Here is a 13,611-nt window from a genome sequence, read left to right on the forward strand (position 1 = left end):
CATATGAGAGACTAAGATGGAGAAATGATAGCATATGATCTTGCATGCACTATGATACACGACAGATGCATAGCTCAAGTGCAGTTGTATTCCACCAAGGGGGAACGCCTGACCATCAGATTTACTCCTTATTCTTAAGATATATAATACTCCTCATTCTTAAGATATACTTATTATATAGCTAGAGGCAGTATCTGAATGTTCAGTCACAAAATGTCCATATCTCTATAGCACTATCACAAAAAAGATAAATACAGATACGTCTCTGGTTCCTACAGACAAAAGGAGTATAAGTTTTGTGCTAAACTTAATTCCAAGCTGTTCCTTGGTATAACAAACCGTGCAATTATTGAAACTCCCTGCATTTTGAAATCGGTGAACTTCTCAGTCTGGCAAATAATTCTTTCGATTCCACATCGGAGATATTAACAGTATATTTATAATCATCCTTTGATTATGTATGCTGTATATAGGTGTCTCGCAATTTTTTGACAAGATGGTCATAACTCTAATCATCATGGAAAAACTAACACATACAGTTTTTGTCTAATCTCATTATTCCCAAACTTCACTCCTCTGATCTTATTGTCTTTTCTCATTACTCGATCCAGTGTTTCTATTTTGGCTAACAAAAAGAGATATATAGGTAGATAATGGATCACCCTGCATGTCCAACTCCCGTTTGATATCTAAGTTCCCTCCCGAAATCCCCAGTTCATTTCACGACTGCTTACATCCGTATAAAGAATACTTTAATCCAAAACAACAAAGAATCACCGAACCAAATCATCAAATTCAAACAAATTTGGAATTTTGGACAGAAAAGCCTGAGATACAGAATCGAAAGCTTTTTAAAAATCCGCTGTGACATAAAAAAAAAAGAAATCTATGGATTAAAAAAAATAAAATAAATGATTATCATTTATCAACCTTAAAGCTTCTATCTTCAATATGTTTTACATAATGAATTATTTTAACAAATACTTTTTTATTCTTTTTGCTAATACGTTTATACAGACAAAATCTTGTAATCCATAATTAATCAACAGTTTAATTGGCCAAACTTTGGACATGCATTGCGTCTTTACCTTGCTTCTCTTTCAATAACACGTTGCTTTTTTAACTCCCCCTATCATTGACTTCACACACACGTGCACCTTTAAAAAAAATCGTATTCATTCCTTTTCATTCAAATTATACCAAAACAATTTTTCAATTTATTCAACACCACAAATACACACATTATTTATCTCGTCGTGCCTTTCCACTAAAAACAAGGACTTACCACAAATTTGATATCGTGGGCCTCATACGCAGCATTTGAGAAAGAATTGCCGTATTCCAAGTTCTGTAAAATAAGGAAAATAAAATTAGAATATAAGTAATCATTGTCGAGCGGTTACAAAAACATTTTAGACATATTGTAACACATGATACTGAGCTGTTTGTATGAAGAAAAATGCAATGATTTTTATCTAAAAAACATTTTCATGTATAGGTTTGCTGTAATTATTTTGTTTTCCACAAAGCTTTGTCACCGTCTCTATAGCAAAAGTTTTAGATCGAATTGTTATTGAACGTACTGATAGTATGAAACATGTAATCTTACTTTCCACCACATTTTCATCACTGCAAACTTTATACGCTTTTACCATTTCATACTTTTGTTTTACTCAAATCAAGGAGTAGCCTTTTGCCAAGGTCCTCTCGCTGTTAGATGGCTATAACGGGCGAGCGAAGCGAGCCCAGCCTCGCGCAACCCCACTCGCCCGGGCTCTCTGTATACCGTACAACGAGAGGACCTTGACAAAAGGCTAGTCAGGGAGGTACATGATTATGTATACTTTATAGGCGTCTGATGATACCGCATGTGCGCGGACAAAATCAAAGGATACATAGATTGTTTGTCATTTTAATCTATTTCTTATTTTTCTATGTCTTTCAGCCCTTATCCTTGTTTATTTTTGTCCTGCTGTCTGTTTTTTTTTTTATCTCTCTCCCTTGTCGTCCTTGTCGGGTCGTTTTGTCCGTTATGTCACTGAACCCAGTCCCATTGCTATCTAATCCAATTTATCAAGAGATGATAAGACTCTTGCTAGAAGTCTTTGTGTTCCTCTTGAATTGTTTAAGTGATGTCCGATGGTATCAAATTAGATATACTTAAAGCTAACCAACGGACAGTGATGTTGAAGCACCCAGACAAGACTGATAACACCTCAGATTCTTTCCACGTGAAAAAGCTCGTGCAATATATAGTTTCTGTATAATGTATCATGGTTATTTATATGTCATTATGATCATTAAATACGTGATGGTCATTTCGAGAATAAGTTTTTTTTTGTTTATTGTTGTTATTGTCGTTGTCGGTGTTGTTGCTGTTGTTGCTGTACACCTATTTGATAATGAGGTGATAGACCAATCAGAATTAATGTTAGCTTTAATCAGAAATGATGTCTGCAATAAAGCATCGTCTTCACATCTCTTGAAACCAGGGCACAATACGTAGGTTAAAACAAAATCAAAAAAGAAAGAAGAAAAGGAAAGAAAGAAAGCAAGTTTTCTCATTTTTTTTCTCTCTTTTTTTTCTCCTTCCCAATTTGATTTTATGTCCGTTGACATTGGTTCGTTTGATTTTGCTTTATATCGGTTTGTAGCTTCGTTAATTCATTTTCGCTGTTCTATGTATTTTCTGAGGGTCCCATATCATACAAGCTTTGTTTTTTTTTCATCCCATCCTTAATTTGCCTGTATTATATGCATAATTATGTATATAGTAAAAAAAAAAATACTATTGTGTTTCCTTCATTGTTATTCATTTTCGTATGTATTTTGTCAATTTACGTTTTTGCAATTATTACAAATATGTTCTGCTTATACATTGTATATAATTTCTCTTTTTATTTTATGGAAATGAAAATAAATTTGAATCTTGAATCTTGAAAGTAAGTAAGAAAGAGAAGCAGTATGTAGGTTCCTAATAGGCCTAGGTGTGGTCAGTGGTACTGTATACACTTTTGTTTGCTGCCCTCCAATGTACACGGACATTTTTCATGAGGAAAATTTGGTATTTAGATACACGTTTATGACGTACAGCAATGACAGGCGAAATGGTTACAATCTATTTATACGCACTGAGTTTTCTGAATTTATATACCTTTGAGTGCGTGATTACCTGAACACCGTCTTGATGAGTTGAACTTTGCAGCACCAGTGCGCAGTAAACTTGAGCATATTCGTCTTTGTTTAAATACAGATTCATTCGTTTATCTTGCTTATGTCCTGTTTGAAGTATCTCATTTGCTTAGTTTCGTTTTGTAAGCGCTACCAGGGTGAGAAATACCACTGAAGATCTGTTCCGGTTTCCTAGCAATAATGATGTCCAAATAGGCAAACTGTCCTCTTGTTTGCAGGTGAAGACGATTGTGAATGGAGAGAATTTCTGAAAAGAGACGCAATTCCCATAATCTTTCCTTAACGAAATTTCGGCAGTGATCATAGCTGATGATCATGAGCATGGGTGTTGAGTCAATATGGAAGACGTCTGTTTCTTGTACTTTCTATTGTAATGTGTAATCACATGATCGAAATGGATAATAATATGGCATTTTTCCGGTCCGCGCACTCCTTTTGCTTTTGATAGTTATATTTTTAGATAGTTTGTAGTGCAGTGTGGATATAGTTCAAGGGAAGGTACAGTTTCGGTTGAGATAGGGCTTTAGATTTCCAACTTTTTTTGACGGTGGGTTTTTTGAGATAACGGGAAACCTCTTATGAAATATGAAAGAGCATATAATTCTAGGCCGAATTCAAAGTTTATTTGATGAAAATTAGGTTTGAAATGGCTGAGATATCCAAAGCGAAGCAATTGTTATAATAGGTGGGACCCATCTTTTAATTAAGAGCGCTTTGTTTTATTCTTTTTTTTTTAATCTCAGCCATTTCAATGCAGATTTTCATCAAATAAATTTTGAATTCCTCTTTCTTGTATTCCTTTGTGCAATTCACAAAGCAGTTTCATAGTGTCTTGCAAAAAGTTAAAAGCTTAATTTTCACCTCAACCAATACCACACCATCCCTTTAATATCACTCTCAATGATAGCAACTCTGCTGTCTATCGCTGCCGACATGTAAGGCGGTATTATCCAGCGCGTGACAGGTTCACGTTTGAACATCATTTTTGAAACGGACTTTGGGGCTACTGAGATAAAGGTTTGTGTGTTTTTTTAATACAACTCTTGTCTAATACAGTTCTGTCATTCGCCCTAAAATAATGTGTGCGGTGCGCATTGTCAGGAGCTGTTTGTTAGGGTGACGTCAGACTATTCCAAAGTTGACATAAGATTTTCATAGGATATAGAAATCTCAATTTCGCACCAAGATGGCCTCGAACTTGGTTAAAAACAATCAAGAGCCTAAGCAACCATGCATACCGAAGGTCACACGATGACTCCCGAACCACACTACAAGACACGAAGATATGAATCTTAATAAAATGAACATTTGTAAGATCTTTGGGATGTTTTTTGGCTTGCCAAAGATTTTGCCGCCGCTCACGAAGTTGCTGCCAGAGCCTGAGAAACTCCATCGACGTTCATATGATGGAATGACAGGAAGTTCATAGATCAGAGCTGAATTTGAAAATGTCTTTTATCATGTGTCCATCTTTGTTCAATATCGGGACAGTGTGACTCCCGCATTATATAAGGAAGTTTATAAGTGCATGCTATCAAAGACAAAAAGAGGTTTTGATCTTGCCATCAGGGCCCCATTTCATAAAAAGTTGATACGACAGCAACTCTTGCTAGAGTGGCAATTGTCATGGTAATGACAAGAATCCAGCTTCCTGATTGGAAGTTGCCATTCTAGCAAAAGTTGCTATCATAACATCTTTTATGAAATAGGGACCTGGACGTCTCCGTTCCGAGAAGGTGAAAAGGCAAGTTATGAAATCTCGTCTTCTCGTCGTTTCGCCAAGAAGTCGAGAAGACAAAGCCGAAATGACGAAGTTTACAAAATGACACTGAATAAATTTTGTGTGAACACACAAACAAACTTCAGGACCTAACTGCCCATCATGCATAAGAGGATTTTTTTTCTTCAATTCTTTGCTCTTGATTTCATTCGATATGATATTGGGGTGGAGCTAAGACTATAAGATAAGAAATTATCTTTTCGTTAAACTCATAGTTCTTCTTGTTCCTAGAAAGTTCTTGGTCTTGCAGGAGTCCATTCAGTTGGTTATTTGTGTCGGAATATCATCAAGTGCATAATCATCTGAAAATCTTTCCTGATACATTTGGTGTTCTCCATGCATAGAGCATGCATAGTCATCAGTCGTTTTGCTTCCTGGAACCGGAAAACTGACGTCCGTGAAGAAGTGTTCAGAGGTTCAGCCTTTTGCAAAGCGTCTTAATGTTACGAATAATGTGGTGGCATTGGCGGCTTTCTTGAACGTTCGCGTGTTCCCATGATGCTATTGGTTGGTTCCTCTCATGTCGCCACAAACTCACGCAATTTAGGATCATTTGGGTTTGGGGCAGTGCACCCATGTGGGAGTCATCCCAAGAGACCAACATCCACGAGTCATATCAGTCTATGAGTTCGACACTGGGTAAATGAGCCCTATGAGTCCGGTACTAGGCAAACAATTATAATAAGTACAGCATTTGTAATGCGCCATCGATAGTGGCCTATTCTGAGGCGCAGTGGGACACGGAATAACATATTGTATAGTTGTAGGCCTACATCATAGAAGGTTGAAGAAGAAGAAAGAGATAGAGATTATACCCGATGATCAATTCAATGAATATTCAACCAAAACAAGATGGGAACATATATGACTTCAGAAGCTTTTTAAATGTTTCGATGGTTTCTGCTAATCGGATCCTCAGTGGAAGAGCGTTCCAGAGAGATGGGGCAGCAGAAACAAAGGCTTTTTCTCCGAGAGTCGTGATTGTTCTTTTAACTGTTAATTGTTTACTATTGCATGAACGGAGATTATTTCTGCTAGGGACATATTCTGAAACAAGGTTTTGCAATTTTGGAGCTGAAGAATGTACTGCTTTCCATGTATGGAGAAAATTTTTAAACTCTAGTCTTGGATACTGGTATAGCCAGTGAAGATTTTTAAGAACTGGGGTAATGCTGGAGAGGCGAGATGTTCCACTGAGGACCCGAGCAGCAGTTGGCCAGTTGGCAAGATCGAATTAAACCTTTAACAATAATGCATTTCCATAATCAATACGAGACAAAACATACGAATGAACAACAGAGCCTCAGAGGCTGCAACTTTGTTTGATAAGGATTTCCTGATACGGTGAATATTAGTTGCGTAGTTGCAAATATACAGATCGACATGTGTTTGTAATGTGTGTCGCCATTGACATAAAAACAGTAACACATGCATATATCATAGTGTCGGACCCAAGAGTTCGATCCTAAACAAAAAAGGTCCACTACCTCGACACTATGGGTAAAAACTGTCCACGAGTTCGACATTATATGCCGGTCTCGTGGTACCTGTTTGCTTGTGTGGAACTCGTGGGCCATGTTTGCCTAGCGTCGGGCTCATGGGCCGTATTTGCTTAGTGTCGAATTCATGGGTTGTATATGCCTCTTGAGCTGTATAACACGTGTGCTGTGTGACTCATGGACTGTATGACTCATGGGCTGTATGATTTGTGGATGTCGAACTCGTGACGTCTACCGTCTGTGTGTAGCATTACATGGGGTCTGACCAGTGAAACATGTCAGAAATGTCTGTTTCCCGCACAAGATACTCTCAACTCTTTACTTCTGCAGATGAAACAGCACATGACGAAATCCCTATACTTTCTGTAAAGCATCTCTGCCGCAGAGTAATGGTAGCAGATTCCGCTTCCTCTGCTGGAAGTCATATCCTAGATGCCCAGCAACACTTTGCCCAGCTCCCTTGTCTCTCTCTAAAAAAAGAATTGTCTGTCCCCTTTAGGATGGAATGATGTAAAATGTGTCAGAGCTAAACATCTGACATTCCCGCGGTTTTAAGTTCATCCCAGCAGTCCTCTAGTATCAGTATAACTTCATATAATTTTCATTTTATTTCAAACACGGTGGTAAAATGAACTTGTTCAGCCATTGGCTGTTATTCTGTATGTCCATGCATAGAATATAACAGAAAAGACATAGATTCAGTATAGATTCAGTGTGTAAAAATGATAATAAAAGACAAAATCACATAGAGAGAGAGAGAGCATATATATATATATATATATGTATGATATATATATATATATATATATATATATATGATTATAGATAGTATGAAATATATGATATATACATACAGCACATGAAGAAAATAGGACATTGACAAGAGATTGACATAAAACAAAACAACAATGATAAGTATACTTACTTCTATCAAAGAGTATATTCTGCAATAAGAAGACCTGTGTCTTCTTATAGCAGATTTGCCTTAACCAAAAGCTGCTGAATAGTTATGACTTATCTTGTATCCATGACAACAGATAAGCGTTGTCAGCACTTCCTCATTACAAACATTATATGATCAGATAATCAGCTCCGATGAATCCAAATATTGAATGAAGTTGAGCAGTCACCTCAAAGTCTCGGGCTGTTTGCATGTACTCAAGATTAAAATCAAGAAGACAAAATAAGACTGAATAATGACTGAATTCGCGACTTGGTTCCGCTATCGTTTGGTTAGATGAAATACCAAATGGAATGAGTGTCCTTTTTTTATTGTGTACGCGTTTCCTCTTCCTTTTTTCTTTCTTCTGTATACCGCAAAACATCTCCCTTTCTTAATTCCCCCCTCAGTCTTCTGCTTCTCCTTCTATCGTTATCGCTACGAACACTGTACTACTAATTGAATATTCTTCTCCTTAAGTGTTTTATTCTCCCTTTTCTCCAGCTTCGTTCAGCTTTATCAATCATCATCACTTACGATTATTTTGATGTGTTAGACATCCCACTTTTTCATCTACGTAATATCGTCGTTATCACAGATCAAATTGAAAAGAAAAATATTACATATTTCATACGTATATATGCATTTAGTTGTTATTTCATTTCCTCATTCATTCATTCAATCTTTCATTCATTTATTCATTTATCTGTTTATCATTTCATGTATTTTGCTTATCATCATCATCATCATCATCATCATCATCATCATCATCATCATCATTTTCTCTCTCTCTTTTTTTTTTTGTGGCTTACGCTTTTGTTTATAATGTGAAACCTTGTTTTCCAAGCCATGCTATCATGAAATACCTGCGTCACAGACAAGACATATCGGACCGTTGTGTTTCATCATTCAAAGCTTAATCTAAAGCTCTGTGATCAATCAGCTTCTGATCACATCAGTGAAGAACGTATTGAGTTTTTAATTTGCATTGGGGAAATGTAATTCTGTTCAATCCAAAGATAAACGGTGAAAATAAAAGAAAGGTGTATTATGAGACCAACTATTTGACTGTAGTCATTACAGTCATTTATAGAGTCAATTGAATGGAAACAACCATTATTTTCAAAACTTTCTTGTTTTGTTTCTCTTCTATTTTTAATGTAATAAATGCGTCATCATAGGAAACGTCAATTCCAAAAAGATCAAGGTTGAGTGATTTCATACTATTAGCCATTACAGAGATTTTTAACGTTTCTGACACTCTTTTCCCCCTTTAAGGGGTCTACGATAAATAGATTCCAGAAGAACCTTTCCCAGAAGGGTAGTGACCGTCACTTGTAATCATCCAATTATAGTTCAAACAGACTTACAGATACAGTACTCTATTTACATATTACTCGATTGTGTTTGAATCTCTGAAGGATGTCTGATATAGATGCCCATGCAAATACATCTGTTTCTGTTTTATAGGGATGTGGTGTCCGGCCGTTTCCATCAACAATCAGCTGTCTTCCCTTCATGCTAGATGATATTCTTTCATAAAAAATCCGGATATCTGGAGGAAACTTGAATAGTATATCATTATGTCTCCGCCTATGTAGATAGTCCTATAAACAGAGGATTATGTTATCTGAACTTGGATATTATGTTAGTGCTTGCGAAATTTTATGTAACTTTGTATCGTTTCGTATTGGGAACAAGTAAAGTCTTCCTATTTTTTTTTTCTTCCATGCAGTGCGGGGGGGGGGGGGGGGAGAACAAGTTTTAGAGTTTTATACACGTTAGCCCTCTCGAACCCATCAACTTATAAAGATGAAATTATTTTTTTTGCGTTAAAACCCATTACGCTGGCAATGATGGAGTTAGTGGTACAAAGTGAACATGAATCATGTGGTCGTGAAATGTTGGCATATTTCATTTGGTACATTTAGTTAATTTCCTATATACATTGCATATAGTACACCCCATCACCCCAACCATTTACCCGCGAAGTTGTATCAAGGATGTCTATCTATTCTATAAAAAGATGCTTTAAGTTAGATACATTTATTGCAGGGGACAGAATAATGGTCAATTAAACCAGGATTATGACATAGAGATAGGGTTGGTAAGTGTTTTATCTTTCGATTGAAGCGCAGAGTCAATCGCGGGATAAGAAGACCAGATAAATCAACAGACTTATCACACCTACATTGCCGTGGTACCCTAGTACAACGTGGTCACTACGGAAGTCACTGCAAACTGTACTAAGGTTATCATCTTCATGTATAGACTGCAGATGGGCCTAGATTTGTTCCGTCACGTGCTAAACCACACAGTGTTCACGTTGACTTGAACGTCTCAGAATACGGTAAAGGTTTCATAATGTTGTCGCAAAGCAGGGATATGAATATGCAAATTATATGAGGACAGGTGATAATGTCATTATATTCTCATAAGCCTTAATTGACCGAAATATTTTTTTCCTTTTTGTTGTTGTTGTCTTTCTCCACTCGTCAATTTTACGTCTGAGAAATAACGACTTTTACGAGCTGGGTTGTTAGCTTCTAAATCATTGACCAAAAACACATTTTTTTTTATTTTTTTATTTTTTTTTGGGGGGGGGGAGGCAAACTAATATAAAATGTTGGTATTCACATCAGCTGATTGACATGTGACAATGGTTGCGACCAATACCACTCTTCGCCGAAAACATTTGAACATTTCAATAACTCTCCTAAATAAAGCCCGATTTTTAGGAAATATATACCATTGTATTTTGTTTGATTCTACTCTCTAAATTAACGTCAGGTTCAGATGGAGTGGAATCTATATACCTCAAACAACCACACTTGTGTATTAAGGGTATTCAAGTGCGCACCGTACTTTATGCCTCATTTTGCCTGACATTTATATAAATACAGCACGCATTGTTTACATACACACACATAATACATTTATACAAGTATATATAGGCCTACACATAAATGTAAATATACAGTATAGAATATTATATATAGCCCATGATATTCAAACACGATAAAGTATATATATGCACATAGAATATATTATAAGTCTTCATAATGTGTGCGTGTGTGATGATGGGTGAATTTTGCCTTGCAGGCGGTCTATGAATGAGTTCGTAGAGTTTGAATGCTGGTAGTGCTAATGAGGAATATGATGACGAAATGATAAAAAATCTCTGATGACATCTGATACGCAGCAAAATTGACAATTTCGTGTCCACTGCATGTATCGACACATCTTCATTATTATTTTTATCCCTGATAGTGAGCACGTTGTCAGGTTTCTTGTGTTCGTCTACGCGGGTATACACTTGACAGATTTTACAATCAATGTAAACAGAAAGCGAGAAAAAAAGGAGAAGAAATGAGCAAAAATGCGAAAAATAAGATGAGAAGATGAATAGAATATAAATTGGCGAAGAAAATATGAAAGAAATGAAGGAAAAAAAGGAAAAGTATAGCAAAACAGTTGTATAGGAGCAATAGTATTAAAGTAGCATATTCATAGTACGACGAAGCCCAATTTAGAATCACTTCGAATAGTTCAAACAGCGTGATTTTCAGGATGATGTAGGCCCTTTATGAATATGGTATCCTATTGTATAATGTATAATATTCAGACACAATGACAAATGGGAATGTCTCTACCTATAGGGTAAATATTAGTGTGAGATAAACAGAAAAAGAAAATGAAAAGGAAGGGGGCTGAGAAAAGGTAAGACTCTGCTATGGGTTTAAAGCTACCGCAGAACATTACGCAGGTACAAAGCATTACTGAATTTGGGAGTTCTTTTCTTGTATATCTACATTCATTTTCCGCTAAAGTCATGATGTAATGAGATAAAATAGTTCAAGATATACGCACCTGTCTTTATCGACAAACATTATATCATACAAGAACAAAGTCCTGAGTAGGCCTACATTATATTCATATTTACATAACTGGAGGAGTGCCCTAAGGGCCAGTTGCGTATACGATTGAAATTGCTGGCCATTCTCTTCAATCCAGCATGTAAAAAAAAAGAAAAAAAAAAAGAAAAGAAAACATGCTCATAATGCGCTTTATATGCCACATACCGTGGAATAGGCGTGTATAACTATACACGAGATAACCATAAATACGAGCTATAGCGTAAAAAGTAAGTATCCTCCCCCAGCAATATCTATCTCGAATGATATCTTGTTTTAGCAGGTTTCAATACAAAGAGCAGTGGCGATGTAGCCCTCGACCATTGGCAATGCTTTGAGGTGAAATACACCTCTTCGGGAGCAGCTGAAACTTAGTGAAAAATTAATTACCTTGGATTCGCTCATCGTCGGGTGTGCGTCAGTGGCGAACCCGATGAAAAACCTTGGATGGATTCTCTTGTATATACGCTGACTAAAGTTTGCAAAACTTGTCAAGCCCTTGCGATCCTCCGATGAAGAAATTTTCCCGAGGAAAACAACAATAAACACCCAAAACTCAACTCGCTGTGAGAAGACCACAACACCAATACCAGTGGGCCTGTTTCCCCTGGGGTACAACAAGACTAGTGTATCCCGCCGATCACTGAGACGGTGATAGATGACCAAATCAATATGGACCTAGTTCCAATGTTCCATTCTCGGTTCAAAGTTCAGTACTATCGCTGGTAACCAAAGTCATAACAATCAATAACGTCAAACTCCAAGTAATAAGAAGAGTCGACTTCTCTTCACCTTACTCAGCAATATGAGAGAGACCCACACTATTAATATACTCAGATATTTAGTTACAACGTTAGTGACAAGTTAGTGTAGAGTGATAGGAACGCGCATAATCCACCGGCGCGAAATCTTGCGGAGTTTACGTACAGCAATCCTTAAAGATAACGGACAATACAATAGCTCTCGAATCCAAGTGCTATAATGACTGTACAGTGTTTGATTCAAACATTGCAAGTTTAACTCTTGAGTCGTTGATATCATTGCCTCTTGTTAAATTTCGTCCTAGAGCTAGTTCACAAGATAGCCTTTAATCGGCAAAAAAGGGGTCGCATACCATGTTTATGAAAAATCCGTTGACTTCATGTTCATGACAACTGATTCTAAACGTGTGTGCAATACAGTGTATTGGATGAGGCGTTGCAGCCCCCCCCCCCACATACACACAAACGCACACTTTTGGTTGTGACAGAGAAACAACAAAAAAGTAAATACTATGATTAAAACAAATAGACATACGCACACACATAAGAAAACCCATGTCTTTTTAAAATCTCTCCCCCCCCGCTATAAAAAAAAAAAAAAAATACGTTGCCCTTGTAACCCTTCCGAGTTGTCCTTTCGACTATCATTGTTTTCATAATAGTCTCATTTCGAAGCAACAGACAAGAAATCCCATAATCGACTGTGCTCCGTTTCCCGAAACCCTATCGGTTAATATCACCAGTTACAACAGTTTACACCATCATGCATTTTGTTTTTCTTTCAAATCAAAAGTAAATACAACAAATACAACAACAAATAAACAAAAAAAAAACCAGAATGCATCTTTTCAAAACAAAATTCTCCCTCGTACAAATATGTTCATTTGATACTTATTCACCGTCTGTTTTGTTTTACTTTTTTCTTGAGGGGTGAACAAAGCTTTCGAATTGGTTATAAGAACACAAAATTAAAGAATTAAAAAAAAGAACTCAGAGAATAAACAATAACCACATTAATGTCCATACATCTGGAGATAAGAACAACGAATGAAGCAGTTCTCGGGAAAATAAGATTGATATATGCAGTGACCGAATACTGCCTCTGTCTATCTAAATTACGTTTTCCGCCTGTTGGTCCAGCTTAAAAATTGATACAATCATCAAATGCGCATCTCTATATAGCGCACAAAATAAATCACAGGAGATATGACCTTGTGCTTGAAATGCAGAGTAGTAACAGTATTTAGTTGTAGTATAGTATATCACTTATCATGGAAGAAAAACTAATAGTATCGTAGCAACATTAGTGGCATTTGTATCAATATGAAGTACAATCAATGATGATGTGTAGAGCCCTTTGTAGTGGTACGTGGTAGACCAGTAATCAAGCTGGATTGATATAATATATTATAGTAATACCATCATCATGATGAAAGTGGCTGTAATATAAGAGAGGAAAACATCAAAGAAATACCTAGTGAAAGGGGGACGACTTTCACGCAGAGTCTACATTTCACGCTACAAA

At 36.6% G+C, this 13,611-nt stretch overlaps 1 protein-coding gene across 1 annotated transcript in view; it reads right to left on the reverse strand.

Moving 5' to 3' along the window:
• The window catches only part of LOC139735427 (venom phosphodiesterase 2-like), a 36,803-nt gene extending 24,637 nt beyond the window's left edge, over positions 1-12,166 (reverse strand). The window contains exons 1-2 of the mRNA XM_071646181.1: positions 11,716-12,166; positions 1,286-1,348 (exon numbers count right to left, since the gene is read on the reverse strand). Coding sequence (XP_071502282.1) covers positions 1,286-1,348; positions 11,716-11,730 — 78 coding nt within the window. The 5' untranslated portion in view covers positions 11,731-12,166. The remainder of the gene's footprint in view (positions 1-1,285; positions 1,349-11,715) is intronic.
• Positions 12,167-13,611: the final 1,445 nt, after the last annotated feature.

The sequence above is a fragment of the Diadema antillarum genome, unplaced genomic scaffold (assembly GCF_040938485.1).
Source record: "Diadema antillarum isolate AM-2024a unplaced genomic scaffold, OU_Dant_1.0 seq00000577_RagTag, whole genome shotgun sequence".
Taxonomy (NCBI): domain Eukaryota; kingdom Metazoa; phylum Echinodermata; class Echinoidea; order Diadematoida; family Diadematidae; genus Diadema; species Diadema antillarum.